The 20480-nt window shown below is 40.2% G+C and overlaps 1 protein-coding gene across 3 annotated transcripts in view; it reads left to right on the forward strand.

The window, feature by feature from the left end:
- LOC126483808 (V-type proton ATPase 116 kDa subunit a 1) overlaps positions 1-20480 on the forward strand; it is a 617022-nt gene that overhangs the window by 586190 nt on the left and 10352 nt on the right. For 2 of the 3 annotated variants that reach the window (XM_050106991.1, XM_050106990.1), the window contains exons 15-17: positions 395-633; positions 5271-5499; positions 6360-6531. In XM_050106991.1, coding sequence (XP_049962948.1) covers positions 395-633; positions 5271-5499; positions 6360-6531 — 640 coding nt within the window. The remainder of the gene's footprint in view (positions 1-394; positions 634-5270; positions 5500-6359; positions 6532-20480) is intronic. The other variant, XM_050106992.1, reaches the window with a different exon arrangement.

Genomic DNA, 20480 nt, shown 5'->3' on the forward strand with positions numbered 1-20480 from the left:
ATATTACCACAGTGAGAGACAATAAGGAGGCATATACTTTCGTGAAAGTAGGCCAGTAGCAAATTCTGCAAGACCAGCCAAAATATGCTCCACCCAGACAAATATGGAAAATAAATAAGGATAGTGCAGAATGGATATTATTGCTGCCTTGTTTTTCTTTTGGTGTTGTTTGGTTGATGATAGGTTTTCTTTTTTCTGCTGATGTAATAACATTAGACATAGAATATTGTTTTTTTATTGTATGCAGTAAATGGTTATAAGTCATCTGTGTTTCAGAACATTTGCCACCCTAACCAACAGATTAGAAAATTGTGTACAGAATAATATGTCAAAGTTCAGATACAGGTTAAAGATGTAATGAATATATTTGGGAAATGTCTCTGTCTGCTTCCAGAGCTGCTGACAAGTGAGCACTGTGCACCAAATGTGCTTATCACATTTATCAATATGCTGCTTTTCAAGCAAGCAGAGCCATTGTGCAATAGTGAGGGCAAAGACTGCTGCAACATATATATCTTTGAGAGTCAAGGAACAGTGCAGCAAATTATGGTGTTTGTTGCACTTCTTTGTGTCCCATGGTTGTTACTGGCGAAACCGTTATACATTATGTGTTCTCGTAAGAAAAGCAGACAGGTATGTCGTATGTAGGAAAATATTATTTTTGTTGCCTTAATTCTGTAATTATATGTATGTATAAAGTTTAATTTAGGTTTTGTGTACAGAGTTGGGGGAATTACAGGGGGGTATGTACTTAACATGAAATGATGGGTGTAACCATGTCCAATGATGGCCAGTTATCATGGGGTAATGTGCTACAGCATACTGTAACTATCACACTTAAAATTATGCCATTTCTCTTAAAGAGCAAGCCAGAAAGAACACTAAAATTATACCTTCCTCTTCGAATGTGTACTGGTTTGCAAATAAATTGGACAGAAACATGTTCTGTAGCACTCTCTTTGCGATAACAAGAGACCTGTGTTGAGTGCTGAAATGATAGTCAACCATACTACAATTGACTCAGGGAAGAGGGGGGGGGAAAAAAAAAAAAAACACACACACACACACACACACACACACACACACACACACACACACACGTAGTTTATTTTATTTATCACAGTCTCAAACTATCTTTATGTATAATAATTCAGCCTGCATACTTTTGTGCGTGGAAAACTCAAAAAGTAGTTGGTCAGTTGACTTGAAATTTTGACACCACTTCGCATTTGAATATGTGCATGTTTTTATGTATCTGTTTTTTAAATACATATAACATACAAATAAATATGTAATATATAAATGGGAATTGTTGTTACTAAAAATCTCAAAAAGTGTTTGATATAATTACTTCAAATTTTTAAATGCTACTCTAGTTTGGAAGAATATAGGATATTTATTTTTTAATTTACATAAAATACAAATATATATAGGTACAAAATGTGTAATAGTGAGATGTCGGTAACAAAAATGTCAAAGTTCCTGACCAGTTTACTCCAAATGTTAAACGCTACTTCATTAAAAATTCAGACACACATAGACTATACATCTTATTAAACAACAATGTACTTTTTTCTGTTAAAACTTATTGTGAGAAAGAAAATGCTCTGCTGTAAAAGTGCATGGTTTTGTTTCCTTTGTCACGGGCAATTTTAACTAGGATAGTGGGACATATAAACTATTAGAAAAATTATTTCTCCTGTGTATATTATTTCTCATTATATATGTTTTTAAACACAACATACTCGCATACTGTTTTTACAGAAAATAGAAAAGTTGTATTTCTGTTTTATCAGCTTATGATTGGAATACTACGAGTACTGTAGAATCTGAATTTGCAGCAACAGTAAACAAGGCAGAAGTCAGAGGGGGCAGGAAGGGGGGAGATGAACAGAAGGGTGGGAGGACATTGACAGAGAGAGCAGAAAGGAGGAGACAGGCAGAGAGAGGGAGCAGGAGGAGATGGAGAGAGGCAGAGAGATGGAACTGGAAGAGATGGAGAGACGGAGAAGGAGAAGATTGACAGAGGGGGGGGGGGGCAGGTGGTGATGGATGGAGGGAGAGGGGGGGGGGGGGGAGGCGGAGATGGACACAAGTGAGTGGGACGAAGAGATGGGCAGGGACGGGGGGAAGAAGGAAATTAGGACATACATCCGATTTCCATACATGTTGAAATGTGTGCTTTCTCATTTCTTTCTTTTCCATTTAAGCAGACGTAAACACAGCTGTCTGTGGCCAGGTATAGATAGTTAACTATGTAATTTAAATAGATTTAAACAGTTCAGTTTATAAATGTAAAAGTGATACATTCAATTCAGTTATGAGTACTGCCATTGTAAGTCATAAGGCTATAGATAGTGGTAAAAAAAGTGAGTGTAAGGGAAATTTAGTATGAAAATGTACTCTGTACATGATCTGCTAAACAGACTGGTTTCCAGTACAGATTTGGAGGCACAAGTGAGAGTTAAAGAGTTAAGTAGATCTACTCCAAATTTTAAATCTAATAGCAGGAGAGCATAGGGTGTGGCTAACTGATTTAGCTCAAATTATGTAAACAGAACCAGGCAGATGCCCCTCAAGTTACTGCAACATTCCACCTGAGTGGGCTCTAGTGAAAAGTAAAATGCTCTCTAAAGATTTACACATATAGTATTAGGTATTTTTTGAGCAGTCTTTCTTTCAGTGGTTTGGTAGCTAAATGATAAAGTGCGTTGATGAGCAATTCATCATTGTAGGTTTGATTCTCACTGATACCAACATTTTATTATTATTTATCTTCCCAAAACTTCCTCATCTTTTCAAATCACTCCAGGCAAATGCCGGGATGGTTCCTCTGAAAGGGCACGGCCGACTTCCTTCCCCATCCTTCCCTAATCCGATGAGACCGATGACCACGCTGTCTGGTCTTCCCCAAACCAACCAACCAACCACCCTTCCTCATCTTTTCACTATGGGCCTGTCTTATTTATTGTGTCCATGCATTTTTCAATTTCAGATTATTTTCCATCGGGTTTTTGGTTATGAACTTGTGAGAGTTGATTTTCTGCCTGTACGCAGTTCGTGTGGTTTCTAATGGGTCAATACTGAGTTCCGTGAGGTTATTTTGGGTTTCTGTTAGCCAGCGTGCCCTGGTTTGGCGAGTTCCTTTGATGATAAGGAAGATTTTCTTGGTCATTGTAGAGGCATCCATTCTTGCTAAATGTCAATTTCAATCATCTTTTCCATGCAACCGACGTGAAATGTTCAGTCCTCGAGTACAGTTCTTCAGAGCTTCTGCGCATCCAGATACCATCTTGAATCTTGGGTCCAAATATTTTTGTGAGTATTTTTGTGATGGTGTTTCAGTTGCGTAGAGCGCTTCTGGAAGAGTGACTGTATGACAATGGTGAAGATTGGCGTGGGTGGATAGTGATTTCTTATTGTATGTGTTCCAGATCATTGTATAAGTTTTATGTAATTCTTCTTCTCGTGTTTCGTGAGCTACTTTTTCGTTGCCAATGTTGCTTATCACTTCACCCAAGTACTTGAAGTACTTAACTTGTATGATGTCACCATATTTTGTTGCAAGTGGTTTCAGATTTGAACTTTTAGAGTCATTGAGTTGTGTTTTCTCAAAGAAGTTTGGAGACTAGTTTTGATGGCAACCCCATGAAGTTTCTCAATGACATGTTTGGCTTCCTCAGGAGTCCGCGTAATTATTGATAGGTCATCAGCAAAAGCAAGGCGTTTTATGTTGATTCGTTTGTCCTTTGTTCCCATATTTATTTATTTCTCTCACTTCTTGATAATCTTGTCCGGTACCAGGTTAAAGAGGAGTTGGGACAACCCATCACCCTACCTCATTCCTGTCCTAATTTGAAAAGTTTCAGAAAGTTCTTCTATGAATTTTACTTTCCAAGTTGTGTCTGATAAAGTCTACTCAATTAATGAAGTAGTTTTATTATCTACACCATATTCACGAAGTGTATTAAACACTGGTGCGATGAATTGAGTCGTATGCTTTCTTGAGATCTACGAAGTTGACTACTGTTCGGTTCGACTGATGGTGTTGCAGTATCATCTTCAGGTTCCAGATCTGTTCTGCACAGGATCGATGTGGGCGGAAGCCTGCCTGATAGTCATCAATCATATGTTCTGTCTGTTGTTCTAATCTGGTGAGAGCACTCTGTAAGTGACTGGTAGGAGTGAAATGCTTTGATAGTTTTTGGGATTGGTCTGTTTTATCTTAAAGTACCACTGTACCTCCCTTGTCCACTTTTGCTACTATCACCATATTGTTTTTCACTTCATTTTTTAACTTTCTGAGAGTGTGTGCTGTCCTGTTGTACTTGTGTTTAAAGTGTATTTGTCGCAGAAGTAGCAGATCGATTCTACCCCCCCCCCCCCCCTCCCAAATTGATAGAGTTATCTGAAAACTGAAGCGTCTGACAGTCTGTATTGAACTGACTGCAGTTGAGTTAATTTCCTATTCTGAATAACATGCATGCAATCATGCTGTTGATTTGTATGAAAATTCTCGTAGAATGTAGATACTTCAAGGAGGAAGAAGACCCCTCACCGAAAAGTAGAAGCTTTGAATTGTCGATAAGCACACACGAAAAGAAAGAACTTGCTAGATTCACACACACACACACACACACACACACACACACACACACACACACACACACACACACAGGGAGAGATGATACATGATGTATGAGTGTTGAGCTGGTGGGGAACAGCGCATGCTAAAAGTGGGAATGTGAATTGGAAGAGGCTGATAAGATGGAGGAGGGGGAAGGTTGCATGCTGTGACATTGGTTGGTCAAATTTGTTCATAGTCTGACAGAGGCCATTCATCGTGGTGGACAGCTGGTTGACAGTCCTGTTTTACTTACCTCAACGCCGTCACCATTACTTGATAAATCATTGCACAGAAGACACCCAAGCACTCAAACCTGTACAAAGAAATTAGCATACTCCTCATGTGAGAAAAATTTACATTTATGTTTTTTTTTTTTTTTTTTTTTTTTTTTTTTTAAGTTAATATGTATGTTACCTCAAATTCATGATATTATTAAACGGAGAACAAAGAATTTTGTCAATGCTGATTTAGTATGAGAAATAATGACAACTTTCTCAGAATAGCTTACATGACATGTGGAAGCCTTCGTTGAAAACTGTGATTTTTGAGCACAGGATATTTTCAACCATAAAGCTATTTCTTTAGAATTTATTGTATTAAAATTTGTTCTATAGAAAGATTAATTTGTTTTCTGACTCATCAGCAGGTGTCAGCATCTGAGAATGGTGATGTAAATCAAGGCATTGAACTGCGTCAGGAAAATGAGGAGGTTGGGGCAGTTACTCCAGCAGATGGGCATGATGGCCATGGAGAAGATGATATGACTGAAGTTTTCATTTATCAGTCCATACATACTATAGAGTATATACTCAGCACTATCTCTCACACAGCTTCATATCTGCGACTATGGGCTCTGTCACTTGCACATTCTCGTAAGTACAAAGAAATAGAAATTTGACAGCTTGCGTGCGCGCGTGTGTGTGTGTGTGTGCGTGGGCATGTGTTTGCACTCTTACTTCACAAGGATTTTTGTATAGGTCATTACACAGTGCCACCTTAAAGTGTAATAATGATAAGTAGAAGGACATAATTACATGTTACCATGTTAATAAAATTAAGATAGTACTAAGTTGTAGTATGATGACCATTTTCATATCAGTAAACTGAAGATTATACTGAATTTTGGTATACTGAACGTTTCACATTTAAAAATATGAAGTACAAAATGGTATTTTAAGCAAAGACAAGTCTAGGTTGGAATATCAACGTTGATGAAAAAGGTAGATTTGCTAGTCACCATAGGGATGACATGTTGAGTTGCAGACTGGTACTACAATAAGACAGTTACATACTGAGCTTTCAGCCAAAGCCTTCTTCAGAAAAGAATGAAAAAAACACACATTTTCGGAAGGAAGGCACACCTTATTACCACTATCTCCAGTCTCTCTGCTCAGAAATTGTGTGTGTGTGTGTGTGTGTGTGTGTGTGTGTGTGTGTGTGTGTGTGTTGTGTGTGTGTTGTGTGTGTGTGTGTGTGTGTGTGTGTGTGTGTGTTGTGTTTTCCTTTCTGTTCTGAGACTGGCTTTGCCCAAAAGCTCAATGTGTAACAATCTTTTCGTTGTGCATGTCTGTATCAGTGTGTCATCCTCACAGTGAGTAGCAATCTATCCTTTTCATAACTGTTAAAATAGAACTTTATGTGTAAATATTATTATCTTTTTATTTCAGTACATGTGTTGCAGATTTCTTTGATGATGTGAATAACTTACAAGTACTGCATTGCTTTCTTACAGAACTTTCTGAAGTGCTGTGGACAATGGTCCTGCGGATGGGGCTGACAGCAGAAGGCTATACCGGTGCAATTATTCTATACATTATGTTCCTAGCTTGGTCTTTCCTCACTGTTGCCATTTTGGTTTTGATGGAGGGTCTCTCAGCATTTCTTCACACACTAAGGCTCCATTGGTATGTACAGCACTCACAAATTTGTAAATTTGCAGTACTTTGAAGTTGTAAACAGCAATAAGAGTCAATGAGAGTAAAATGAAGACTTATTTAGCCTCAGTATTTAATCTGTTAAAGATGTTGGTATGTGTGAGATTTCACTAGGAATAGTAACAACTTTTACTACAGCTTAATAGGAATCATCTTGATAGAAGTGATTATAAAAACATAAATAATAGGCACTGGTTTATGACCCTACCCTAATGTAACAGAGGAGCTAAAATGGCTTAGAATCGTGAGAGAAATTAAGGTTCCTGTTGCAAGAGACAGATCTTCATTCTTATCTCAGAATCATTATGCCTCTATGTTAAGGTGCTGGACCTTGCACAAAAAAATTATCTCTTCTTGTGAGAGAGCTAAGGTTGTATTGCTCTGTTCATCAATGTTGACTATCACACTTCTCATTTTTCTCATCACACACATGTTAACAACAGGAGTTACGACATATAACATTTTCTTGAGTTTATGGCCAACAGAATCAGCTTGTGCACAGTGAGCCTCTGAAATTCTCTCTGCTAATCCCCTTCCCACTCCTTTTTGGACTTGCTGCAGATAGTAAGTTCTAATGTACTGGATGTGCTTTGGGGTGCCTTTTCTGCCTGTATCAGTAGTCTAGTCATTGACAGGCTCATCTAGTTGGGCTAATGTTTCACCATAACTGGGAGTATGCTCGCTCTCCTTCGAAGCTAATGTTCAGTGGGAGATTGTTGCTGATATTCATTTAAATGACCATTTTCTCATCTGAATTTATTTGTCAAATAAATCAGCCTCCAAAAGAAGGCTGGAAAAATTTGATGTTAGCCTGACTAATGAATGCATATAATTTGTAGACACTATGTTATATAAATAAAGAGAGAGATTTTTCTCAGACTAGCAGCTATTTTTATAGTGTGCTTTGTTAAATTTAGCACACGAAAGCATGAATAGCTTTAGTAATTTTGCGTGGACCAACAGGCTGGTGCAAGTCTTTCAGTTTGACGCCACTTTTTGACAACTTGTCTGTTTCTAATCTATCCCAGTAATTCTACTAAGGAAAGGGGACTTACAGTTTAATGTGGAACCTGAACCATGTAGCTTTCCTGGTGAATATTCACACAGTTAAGAGGTTAAGGTTAGGATATATGCAGAATGAAAAAATTCGTGGTCCAAGTGGGATTTGATCCTGTGACCTATCTGATTCCAGGCATGTGCTTTACTGTTAGACAGTCAGGCCTGACATGAGTAGTATTAAGCACTTCAGTGATAGTTTTTTGATACTGCATACATATTAAATTCAAATGATTTGCTTATCTTTTAATGTTGCAGTAACTAAACACGCAAATAAGTAAGCCTAGAGCACTTATTGAGAAAGTAGGTCGGTAGTTACACACAGAGTACAGTGTCAGGCAGAATCCAACACAGTACAGAGTGTCCTGAGAACAGAGTCAAGCAAACATGAGAAAACACAATAACAGAATGAGGCAGAGTGCACTCCACTCCGGGATTATGTCAAGAAGATAGCTTGTCACTCTGTCGAGGTGACGTTGTCGGTCAGGTGTGCATGCTGTTCCTAGTATGACGCTGCCTTCAATGTTTGATCATGCCGTAGCCTTGCGGCCGGACCATTGATGCTCTGCACCAGTGCAGGCAAGTTCAATGATGACAGTTCGCACCAGCACCTCCTGTCCTGCCCTGTTATGGTAGTGGCCACCTAGGTGCCAATATGACAGGCGTGGTAGCAATGGTTCACCACAGTCTTCTGTCCTTCAAGGAATGACTGTGAGATGGTACAACACTGGCTTCCATCCCTCATAGTGTGGGACACCAGATGGTACCCATGAAAGTAACATCCATGTCCTTCTGAACACCATGGATGGGTGCTTTCATTGTGGACAGAAGCTCCCTGTTGGCCGCAACCAATGTGTACTGTATTTTACGGGCTGTAAGACACTGTGGTCTATAAGGTGCACCTTAATTTTTAAGCAATTTAAAAAACGACCCTTTTGCCATTTTTATTATTAGATTGTAAAGCCAGACTAAAACAAAATTCTTAATTTATATTACAGAACTGACCTTTAAAATCCTTGAAAATCAACATCTAAACTTACTTCTTCTTATTTTTCTTATTGTTGCCACTGTTGAAATGTCGTGTGGCTAGGGCCTCCCGTCGGGTAGACTGTTCGCCTGGTGCAGGTCTTTCGATTTGACGCCACTTCGACGACCTGCGCGTCGATGGGGATGAAATGATGATGATTTGGACAACATAACACCCAGTCCCTGAGCGAAGGAAATCTCCGACCCAGCTGGGAATCGAACCCGGGCCCTTACGATTGACAGTCTGTCATGCTGACCACTCAGCTACCGGGGGCGGGCATTCCCACTGTTGTCCTCTTCGTATATAAGGTGGTCTCCACTGCCATCGAGAGCATTACTTGTACCATATGGTTTGAAAGATTTAACAATAATGTCTCCTCTCACTCTAGACCATTAATGTTTTATCCATTGACACACTTGTTCCATTGTAGTTCATTTTAAAGCTCCCTTGAGTGTGAATTCATGTTGGGTTTCACCCATCAGCCATTTGTACCATTCTTCTCTCATATACACTATAAATGGTTCATTTATTGAGACATCAAGATGTTGCATTTGTGAAGTAAGTCATCCCGGAATAACAGCAAGCTCTGTATTTCCCTGTCTCAATTTCTCTTTCATAGAATTTTTCGAATGACTACTAAACTGATCTAGCACAAGAAGAGAACTCTTCTTCAATTACACACCTTTCCTTCTCTCCGACACTCTATTAATCCATAATTGCATATCAGCCTCAACCATCCAACCCTCGTCATGTACATGAACTTGGCAGTATTTCAGATTATTTTGCCATCGTTTTGTGCTGGCTAATGATCAATGGATTAAGTTTAGTACTTTCAGCACAAGATGAAAGGACAACAGTATAGTGCATTGTTTCATGTCCATTTGTTTTTGTAGCTGCGGTTTGAGCAACTTTCATGGCAACAGTTCTGTCACTCTGCACATCAAACATTGGAGGAATTTCACCCATATTCGCTGTTTGGCTTATTTCCACACAGGTTTTCTTTTGATGTTGAATAATAAAGCAATGGACAGATAGTATCTTCTCTTCATACTCATATGGCATTTTATGAGATATTTTGGTTGTGGTCCGCATGCTAAGTCCATGGCGTTTCATAAAGCTGTAGCACCAACCAACTCCACCCTTAAAGTCTGTTAAGTTCCACTGTAGCACTAGCTTATGGGCGTGTATTTGAATCATTTTTGTATTAATTCCAATGCCATTTTAACAGTGTTCTTGAATCCATTTCAGTAGGTCATCTTCTAGTTTTGGCCATTCTGCATTCAGTCCTTTATTTGCACATTTAATCTTCCTCATTTTTTTCTGTTGGTGGAGTGCCGAAATGCTGCTCAGCTGATCTGTTCCCATGTTCCTCTGCATAGGCTATTACTTTCAGTTAATAGGCAATATCATATGAATACCTTTTATCTTTTTCCATTACGAAACTAGCTATTAACAAAAATGTTGTACTATTACTGATAACGCAAACTAGTACTGTACACTGCAATGACACATCATAGGTGAGACAGTATTCTGGGTTTGTGATGATGTGGTGGGAGGGAGACAGTGTTAGCAAGGTTGTAAATGCCCATAACTCATGTTTGTTGCATCAGTGTACTACTGCTTCTAGTTGAATCCAATGTGCCATATAGAGATAGGTTTCCCACAATATCAAATATATGACCATTTTTAAGACTGGCAGCAAATTTCAATCAAACACAGGACATTTTTATATTAATTTCGAGTATAAGATGCACCAAATTTTTGAGACAATTTTTACAAGAAAAAGTGCGTCTGGTAGTCCATGAAATACAGTACAGCTGGAAGTGGCTGTGGCAGTGAAGACCCTGTCATGGGCAGATGCCCAATTGTGTGGAACCAACCACAGGGGCGTTCTGATACCGGAACTAGATCCGTGTGGACATCCAGTGCCTTGGGGGCGAGAGGAGAAACTGGCTGAGACAGTAATTGTGAACCAACCAGTTTCCCTGCCTGTCACAGAAGCTCCTTAGAACCCAGGAACTTTCAATTCGCCAGGAAAAGTTAAGGTCTCACAACCCAGGAACTGTTTCTCGTGCAGAAGGCTGGAAAAAATATCAGCTGAGGATGTGGTTGACAAGGAGGCACGAGGTTGGGCCAAACACAGAGCAGGTGCTCCCACAGAATTGAGGAGAACCCAAAAACTCAGACTCCAAGCAGGAGGAAGGCTTGGGAGGTGTGTGCGAAGGAAAGTGGAGGCTGTTCGTCCACCTGCAGGTGTAGTTGGTTTCGATGGAAGGACACCAGTATGTCCTCCACTTGTAGTGTGAGAACTCACCGAACCCCTGACCATGGATGACCACCAGAATACAGTGCTCACGACACCCAGAAGTGCAAGCCCTGACGGGGGTCTCCAGCGTGTAGCGTGGAGATGGAGGTGATCTGGGTGGGTGTGGGTAGGCAGCAGGAGGTGCAGCGCCATGTGCAGCTGGTGCCCGTGCAGCTGGTGCCCGTGCAGCAGTTCAGACAGGTTCTTCTTACCAATCGGCATCGGCCTGTATGAACTGAGAAAACATCTGAGTGCTTCTGCCTTGACGGTGTCTCTGATGTGCTCCTTGATCAACATTTTGAAAGCTCTTCATCAGCATTCTGAAAGACTATACGAGGGGGGACCCAAAAGAAACCGGACTCCGAGGGCGCTGCCACTCATAGACGTAGTGCAGGGTTCTCATGCTAGATGGTGTTAGTAGAGAACTTCATGAAACAGCTGCGCAGACAGCGTCAGTGTAGAGCTGAACGTGCAAGTGTGGTATTGTGTTTCTCTGACTGTTGGCGGGTTACCTCTGCGAAGTCATTATGGCAACTTTAAAGAACAAAGAGTGTGTGTGAAATTTTGTTTCCTGCTTAAAAAAACTGCAACGGAGACACACCAAATGCTTCAGGAAGCTTTCCAGGAGGACGCTATGAGCCGCACACAGGTTTTCGAGTGGTTTGGGCGCTTTAAACGTGGTGAGATGTGTGTTGAAGACCGAGCTCATTCTGGAAGCCCTTCAACATCGCAAAATGAGGAGAACATTGAAAAGGTCCGCCAAAAGATCACCGAGGATCGTCGCCAAATGATCGACCAAATTTCAGCAGAGACAGGAATCAGTTGGAGCTCGTGCCAGCAGATTTTGAGTGAGGATTTGCACATGAGACATGTTGCTGCTAAATTTGTTCCGTGCCTTCTCACACAGGAGCAAGAACCATCCACCTGAATCTGTGTCAGGACTTGAAAACAAAGATTGCATGTGATCCAAACTTCTTGAACAAAGTCATTACAGGGGATGAGAGTTGGTGTAACAGGTATGACCCAGAAACCAAGCAAGTGTCAAGCCAGTGGAGGACTCCCAACTCTCCCAGACCAAAAAAAGCAAGGCATGTGAGGTCAAATATGAAGACGATGATCATTGGTTTTTTTTTGTTTTTTGTTTTTTTTTTATGTTCGTGGAATTGTGCATTGGGAATTCGTACCCCTTGGCCAGACTGATAACCGGCACTTTTACTTGGATGTTTTAAGGCATCTGCGAAAGGATGTGAGGAGGAAACGCCTGGAACTTTGGCGATCAGGTGACTGGTTTCTGCATCACGACAACGCTCCAGCACACACGGCCTTACGAGTGACCCACTATTTGGCATCTCAGAGGTGGTCTGTCATTCCCCATGCTCCGTATTCGCCGGACCTAGCCCCGTGCGACTTTTTCCTATTTCCACGAATGAAAAAAACACTAAAAGGGGAGCATTAAGACGATGTGGAGGCGATGAAATCAGCTTCGCAAAGGGCACTGGACAATATCAAATTTGAAGAGTTCCAAACATGCTTCCAACAGTGGGAAAAGAGACTTGACAAGTGCATCACATATGATGGAGAGTATTTTGAAGGTGACTGAAGTAATTTTGTAAAAAGGTTCATTAATAAATTTCTTATGACAACAATCTGGTTTCTTTTGGGTCCCCCCTCGTACAAGGTTCCTTTTAACTGAAAAGCAAGTGAAATAAAATTTCGGCTATTATCCTTCACCAAGGTGTGGAGGAGGCCTTCTATGGAGACGATCTGGGTCAAGGCCACACTATCAGTTTCCCATCATGGAACAGAAGTTTAGAATGTATGGACATCAGGAGTAGGCATCTATAACAGTTGATCGATTTGCCCCCAAAAGGAGCTTCAGAATTCATTTAGATGCTCTCCTTGGCTATGAAGTTTCCGACCACAGTGAGTAACATTCCAGTTGCCTGCAAACTTTGGACTAGCAGCAATTAAATGTGTATGTCTATCAGACATGTCCGAAAGAACAGACACCATTTTTGCTCCAGCAGCCATTATGGACATCGATGGGAAAAGATGAAAATTTGTCATGGAGCAGGATTTGAACCCAGGTCTCCTGCTTACTAGGCAGATGCTCTGACCACTCCCCCCCTCCCCAATATAGTTCGTTGTGGCGGACATCACAAGACATCCAGACATCCGTTTAAATTGATGATTTCTTGAATCAGTTTTTTTTATTACAGAGGGCACGCAGCCCTCTGACCGAACACGCTGAACTACCTTGCTGGCGAGCACTGAACCATCCGGACAGAGTGGTCATTGGTACTGCATGACCACCCTAACATGACTCCCATCAGACACCCATGTCTCCAAGAACAAGCACTACATATATGTACACAATTAAGACGAGACAGCCAATGTCTCTTCAGCGCAGATGCACTCCATGATTGAACGCTTACAGGAATTGGCGAAATTGTCATCAGTATGGGGGCAAGGGGCACATTTATAGTGTGTGGATAAGTTGAGAATTTCGGTCTAATGGGAGGCTGCTTGGTCCGCTATCGCTTGTGGACAGTCATAGGTATAAGCCAGTTATTTCATACACACACAGGCAAAGCTTACATGTGACTGTTGCACTTTCAAGCGACATGTGAGGTGTTTCCAGTACTTATTACAAAGGCTGCTGAAAGAGGAAAAACTACCAAGGTACTACACTACAGTATCTGTGTCATGTGGTAAGGTACTCTCACAAGATTTGAATTTAATTTATGACTAATGTTTGTACCTTACCATTAGACTTTAGTCATACACATGCCTATGTATTTGTTGTACTCCTGTCGAATTAATATTGCTGACATAGCATTGATTAAAGAATAAAATTATTGTCCTTTGTTTGACATTCAAATTTTGATGTCTTGAAATGAACATACCACTTCACTTATAGCTTGTGTCAATCTCACGAGACTTCTGCTCTTACATGTGTGTGCATGGTAAAGTACAAGTTTTAATTATTAATGTTCACTCGAGGTGGCCAGAAAGAGTAGGTGACAACAACTGCAAATGAAAAATTGTGTCTCAATGCAGGGTGTTTAATAGGGAGTGGGCAAATACATACTTTTTGTACTATACTGTGGTAAAGTGCTTTGTTTGGTTTGTTGTGAACCAATTGCAGCTGTTAAAAGAATATAATATCTGATGTCATTTTGAATCAAAGCATGCTGATTTGGTGAAGACAGATGATAACGAGAGGAAAATTGAGGCATTGAATTTGCTAAAAATCTTTGTCTAGTCAACAGCAATTTTTGAAGAAAGGAAAGACAGAGAGTGAAGTGGCTGCAAAAGTAAAATTCTTAATTTCTAAAGAAACTTCTGCCACTGGAAAAACTTTCATGGAGGGTGATTTCTTAAAAAAAAAAGGGGGGGGGGGCATGATGATCATTCTATCAGAACTATGTCCAGAAAAAAATCAAATTTTTGAGAGCATAAGCTTGTCCAGGATGACAATTCAAGAAAAGTGTATGATATTTCTACTAAGCTTCATGACCAGTTAAGAAAGAAATCTGAAGAATTCAAGTACTACTCATTAGCTGTGGATGACAAAACTGACAGAAATGATACTGCACAGCTTTTAGTTTTCAGGTGTGGTGTTGATAACAATTTCAATATCACAGAGGAACAGGCTGGATTCTGTTCTGTGTAAGGGCGAACAACCGGTGGAGACATCTTTAATGAAGTGAAAGAATTCGTCACAAAGAAACTGGGTTTGTGGCCATTTGCATCAATGAAGCAACTTTTATGTGTGGGAATAAGATTGGTGCAGTATCACTGCTGGAAAAATTGCCAGAAAAACATTAATCAAATTCCACTATATTATTCATCAACAAGTATTACACAGCAAAGTTCTGGTATACAATCATACCATGTCAGCTGTGATTTCTGTTATCAGCTGCATCCAATCAAGAGGGCTTAAACACTGGACATTTCATGCATTTCTGTGGCAAAAATTTGGGGATGTATTGAATCATATGTACGTTTGTTGGCTAAGTCGTGAGAAAGTACTGCAGCACTTTTTTGGAGTAAGAGTGGAAATGATCCAAAGAACTTTCCTGAATTGAAAAATAAAAACTGGATCAGTGACCTACGTTCTCCCTAATATGACAGCTCACTTATGTGAGCTGAACTTAAAACTACATGGAAAGTTACTGTTTATTTTCAATCTGCTGGTAACAGGATGTACTTTCAAAATGAAAATTGCACTCTTCAGATACCAACCATTGAAAAGACACATGACCCATTTTCATACTTGCAAAATAATTTCATCAGATAAACATGCTGTGCTAGGAAGGAAATTTTCTCATTTGAGATTGAATTGACTGAAGAATTCGGCAAGAGGTCTGCATTGTCAAAAGAAGAGGAAATCATGTTCAAAGTAATTGAAGATACTTTTTCTGTAATCCCAGCAGAGATACCTGTGGGCTTACAACTGAAGATAATATAAATTCAGTGTTCTCCGATTTATAAAACCAAGCACAGGGAATGTGGTCTTCTTGATTTTTATAAAAACTTGGACAAAAATAAATTTACTAACCTAAGAGATGCAGCAATAAAAGCATTCAGCATGTTTGGCAGCACTTATATATGTAAACAAACCTTTTTTTGTTTTGAACTCAAATAAAAGCAAATTTCACTCTTGTTTAATTGATGAACATCTAGAGCACATGCTAAAAACTTCAACCTCAGGTATGACTCCAGACTGTGAAAAACATATAGCTGACATGAGATGCAATGTCTCACATTAAAGGTTTGTTTAAATTTATTATTTTTTGATACTGTTTGCATAAGTAATAGTTTGGCATACTAGTATCCTACTAAAACAGTTATTCTTTACTGTCATTAAATGTTTCAATAAAATTATCTTGCAAATAATGCGTTTCTTCAGAAGTTCTAAAATAAATTTTATGTAGTTTCACTAAGTTTTTTTTCTTCTTTTTGCTGCTTGTGTTACCTTTATTTATACAGTATGACAACCATTTCTATGTCACATAAATTTTATGTAGTTTCGCCATTTTTTATTTTTTTATTTTTGTTTATTTATTTATTTATTTATTTATTTATTTGCTGCTTGGCATTACCTTTATTTATACAGTACAACAGCTATTTCTATGTTACGTATCAGCACAAGTATGTAATAAAATAATAATTAATAATTGTAATAGCGACTAATTTTTATTGATTTTTAAACATTGTATTCAACACAGTTGACTAAGAAGTCTACTGTGACCCACGCTTTAGATTATAGTTTTGGTTTGGTTGTGGACTACTTTTGAGTTGTGCAGCCCTGCCATAGGGCATGTTGACTCCAAGTACTTACTGTGACTTCTAGCATAATGATAGTTGTAGATATGCCTCTGACAGATCCAGTTTTGAAAAATACTGTCCTCTTGCCAGTTTTGTCATAGTTCTGGATGCAGGGTGGTGTTGAACATAGACTATGCATTAATCGTTACCTAGAAATCGCTGCAAAGACAGACCTTACCGGCTGGTTTCTTGATAGTCACTAAAGGCATAGCCCATTGGGTATATGATACAGGTTCAAAGAGATCCAAGGCAGTCAACCTGTCGAGTTCTTCATTTACATGGTCACAAAGTGCAAGTGGCAATAGCTTGGCTCTGAAGAAACGAGGTTGTGCCATAGGTTTAACAGTAATGTGCACCATAACATGTGCATCCAAACCAAGCAAATTTTCTGTAAAAGTGCTGTCCTCTGTAAGGAAAGTCAATGGGCAGGTCATAACTTTGCATGCTGTCTCCACTGTAAAATGTCCAAGTGTAGGGATTTGTTGTCTATTATTATGGACAAGATGTTGCAAGGTAGGAGACAATGGAGGGAGTCAATGTGCAGAGACATGTTGAGAATTAATAAGCAATTCTACCATCCCTGTATCCGCTTGTAACTTTAGGGTGTCCCATTAATACACACATAATCAAACAGCGTGTTAGAAACAGTCACAAGATTGTCACATGCAAGGCTGATAATGTTAATATTTATAGACTGAGGGGACTAAGTCATAGCTGGAGCTGACTGTATGTTGCATCCCATCACACTGTGTCAAGAAGTCTAATGCTTAGATAGGCTGGTAGGTCATGTTGAACGAAACAAGCAGGGCAGGAAGGCAGGGGCTAGCAGGAACCAGTCCACCACGCATGTGTTTATGTTGAGCGTGGCAGCCAACTGTGCTGCACCACAGCAATGTCTGCTTCCAAAGTTGTGCTGGAACACAAGTGCCAAGTTGACAGTGGCCACGTCTGCCCAGGAATCCAACTGACAGCTGGTCACATGAGAAACTTGAAACAGTTGTGCTACAGGGAGGACTTATCCCAAGCTAGAATCTTCAAGTTGCAGCACCTGTTCATCTACATCTACATCTACATCTACATCCATACTCCGCAAGCCACCTGACGGTGTGTGGCGGAGGGTACCCTGAGTACCTCTATCGGTTCTCCCTTCTATTCCAGTCTCATATTGTTCGTGGAAAGAAGGCTTGTCGGTATGCTTCAGTGTGGGCTCTAATCTCTCTGATTTTATCCTCGTGGTCTCTTCGTGAGATATACATAGGAGGGAGCAATATACTGCTTGACTCCTCCGTGAAGGTATGTTCTCGAAACTTTAACAAAAGCCCGTACCGAGCTACTGAGCGTCTCTCCTGCAGAGTCTTCCACTGGAGTTTATCTGTCATCTCCGTAACGCTTTCGCGATTGCTAAATGATCCTGTAACGAAGCGCGCTGCTCTCCGTTGGATCTTCTCTATCTCTTCTATCAACCCTATCTGGTATGGATCCCACACTGCTGAGCAGTATTCAAGCAGTGGGCGAACAAGCGTACTGTAACCTACTTCCTTTGTTTTCGGATTGCATTTCCTTATGATTCTTCCAATGAATCTCAGTCTGGCATCTGCTTTACCGACGATCAACTTTATGTGATCATTCCATTTTAAATCACTCCTAATGCCGACTCCCAGATAATTTATGGAATTAACTGCTTCCAGTTGCTGACCTGCTATTTATTAGCTTAATTATAAGGGATCTATCTTTCTATGTATTTGCAGCACATTACACTTGTCTACATTGAGATTCAATTGCCATTCCCTGCACCATGCGTCAATTCGCTGCAGATCCTCCTGCATTTCAGTACAATTTTCCATTGTTACAACCTCTCGATACAACACAGCATCATCTGCAAAAAGCCTCAGTGAACTTCCAATGTTATCCACAAGGTCATTTATGTATATTGTGAATAGCAACGGTCCTATGACACTCCCCTGTGGCAAACCTGAAATCACTCTTACTTCGGAAGAGAATGACATGCTGCGTTCTGTTATCTAGGAACTCTTCAAGAAACACAGCGTCTACCTGTGAACCCATGTCTATGGCCCTCTGAGTCTCGTGGACGAACACCACGAGCTGTGTTTCACACGATCATCTTTTTCGAAACCCATGCTGACTCCTACAGAGTAGATTTCTAGTCTCCAGAAAAGACATTATACTCGAACATAATACGTGTTTCAAAATTCTACAACTGATCGATGTTAGAGATATTGGTCTATAGTTCTGCACATCTGTTCGACGTCCCTTCTTGAAAATGGGGATGACCTGTGCCCTTTTCCAATCCTTTGGAATGCTACGCTCTTCTAAAGACCTCTGGTACACCGCTGCAAGGAGGGGGGCAAGTTCCTTCGCATACTCTGTGTAAAATCGAACTGGTATCCCTTCAGGTCCAGCGGCCTTCCCTCTTTTGAGCGATTTTAATTGTTTGTCTATCCATCTTTCGTCTATTTCTATATCTACCATTTTGTCATCTGTGCGACAATCTAGAGAAGGAACTACTGTGCAGTCTTCCTCTGTGAAACAGCTTTGGAAAAAGACATTTAGTATTTCGGCCTTTAGACTGTCATCCTCTGTTTCAGTACCATTTTGGTCACAGAGTGTGTGGACATTTTGTTTAGATCCACCTACCGCTTTGACCAAAATTTCTTAGGATTTTCTGCCAAGTCAGTACATAGAACATTACTTTCGAATTCATTGAACGCCTCTCACATAGCCCTCCTCACACTACATTTTGCTTCGCGTAATTTTTGTTTGTCTGCAAGGCTTTGGCTATTTTTATGTTTGCTGTGAAGTTCCCTTTGCTTCCACAGCAGTTTTCTAACTCGGTTGTTGTACCACGGTGGCTCTTTTCCATCTCTTACGATCTTGCTTGGCACATACTCATCTCACGCATATTGTATGATGGTTTTGACTTTGTCAACTGATCCTCAACACTATCTGTACTTGAGACAAAACTTTCGTGTTGAGCCATCAGGTACTCTGTAATCTGCTTTTTGTCACTTTTGCTAAACAGAAAAATCTTCCTACCTTTTTTAATATTTCTATTTACGGCTGAAATCATCGCTGCAGTAACCGCTTTATGATCGCTGAGTCCCTGTTCTGCATTAACTCTTTCAAATAGTTCGGGTCTGTTTTGTTACCAGAAGGTCTAATATGTTATAGCCACGAGTTGGTTCTCCGTTTAACTGCTCAAGGTAGTTTTCAAATAAAGCACTTTAAAAAATTTCACTGGATTCTTTGTCCCTGCCACCCGTTATGAATGTTTGAGTCTCCCAGTCTATATCCGGCAAATTAAAATCTCCATCCAGAACTATAACATGGTGGGGAAATCTACTCGAAATATCTTCCAAATTATCCTTCAGGTGCTTAGCCACAACAGCTGCTTAGCCAGGGGGCCTATAGAGACATCCAATTACCATGTCTGAGCCCGCTTTAACCGTGACCTTCACTCAAATTATTTCACATTTTGGATCTCCGTCAATGTCCTTAGATACTATTGCACTTCTTATCGCTAGAAACATGCCTCCCGCTTCACTGTCCAGCCTGTCTCTGTGGTATACATTCCAATCTGAGTTTAAGATTTCATTACTGTTTACATCTGCTTTCAGCCAACTTTCTGTCCCTAGTACTATATGGGCGTTGTGACCGTTTATTAATGTTGGTGGACCTCTTTATCATGAGTCAATCTAATGACAGCATCCCTAACCATACTACCAGCACAAGACTGCTTAGATTGAGAAGCAACAAAACAGCAGTTTTTGATTAAGACCTTGCAACTCCGTAGCCTAAGCCTGGTACTAATGGTGGAGCTGCTTTCTGCACTGATAAAATTCCACTCTCATGGAAATAACATGAGTATGCCAGTAATAGTAATTGGCATCGATTACCTTGAAGGTGTTCCTCGTATGTCTCCCAGCCCTAAGCAAGCTCATCAAAGGTGGGGAAAGGAGGCGGGTGAGCCAGATTGCTGAGGCCTTTCTAATAGGCAGGACTACTTGTTCCTGCTGTTGCAGCTTGAGAAGCCTCTGACTTTCCAGTTGCTGCAGTAAAATTTTTGAAGTACAGTCTCTAAGGATGCACCTGATGACATCGCCAAATAGACGAAAAACACACATGAATGTTCCACTGTGCTTGTCGCCACTTGTGTGGTAACTACACACACAAATAAGT

Source organism: Schistocerca serialis, chromosome 6 (assembly GCF_023864345.2).
Source record: "Schistocerca serialis cubense isolate TAMUIC-IGC-003099 chromosome 6, iqSchSeri2.2, whole genome shotgun sequence".
In the NCBI taxonomy this organism is placed as follows: Eukaryota; Metazoa; Arthropoda; class Insecta; order Orthoptera; family Acrididae; genus Schistocerca; species Schistocerca serialis.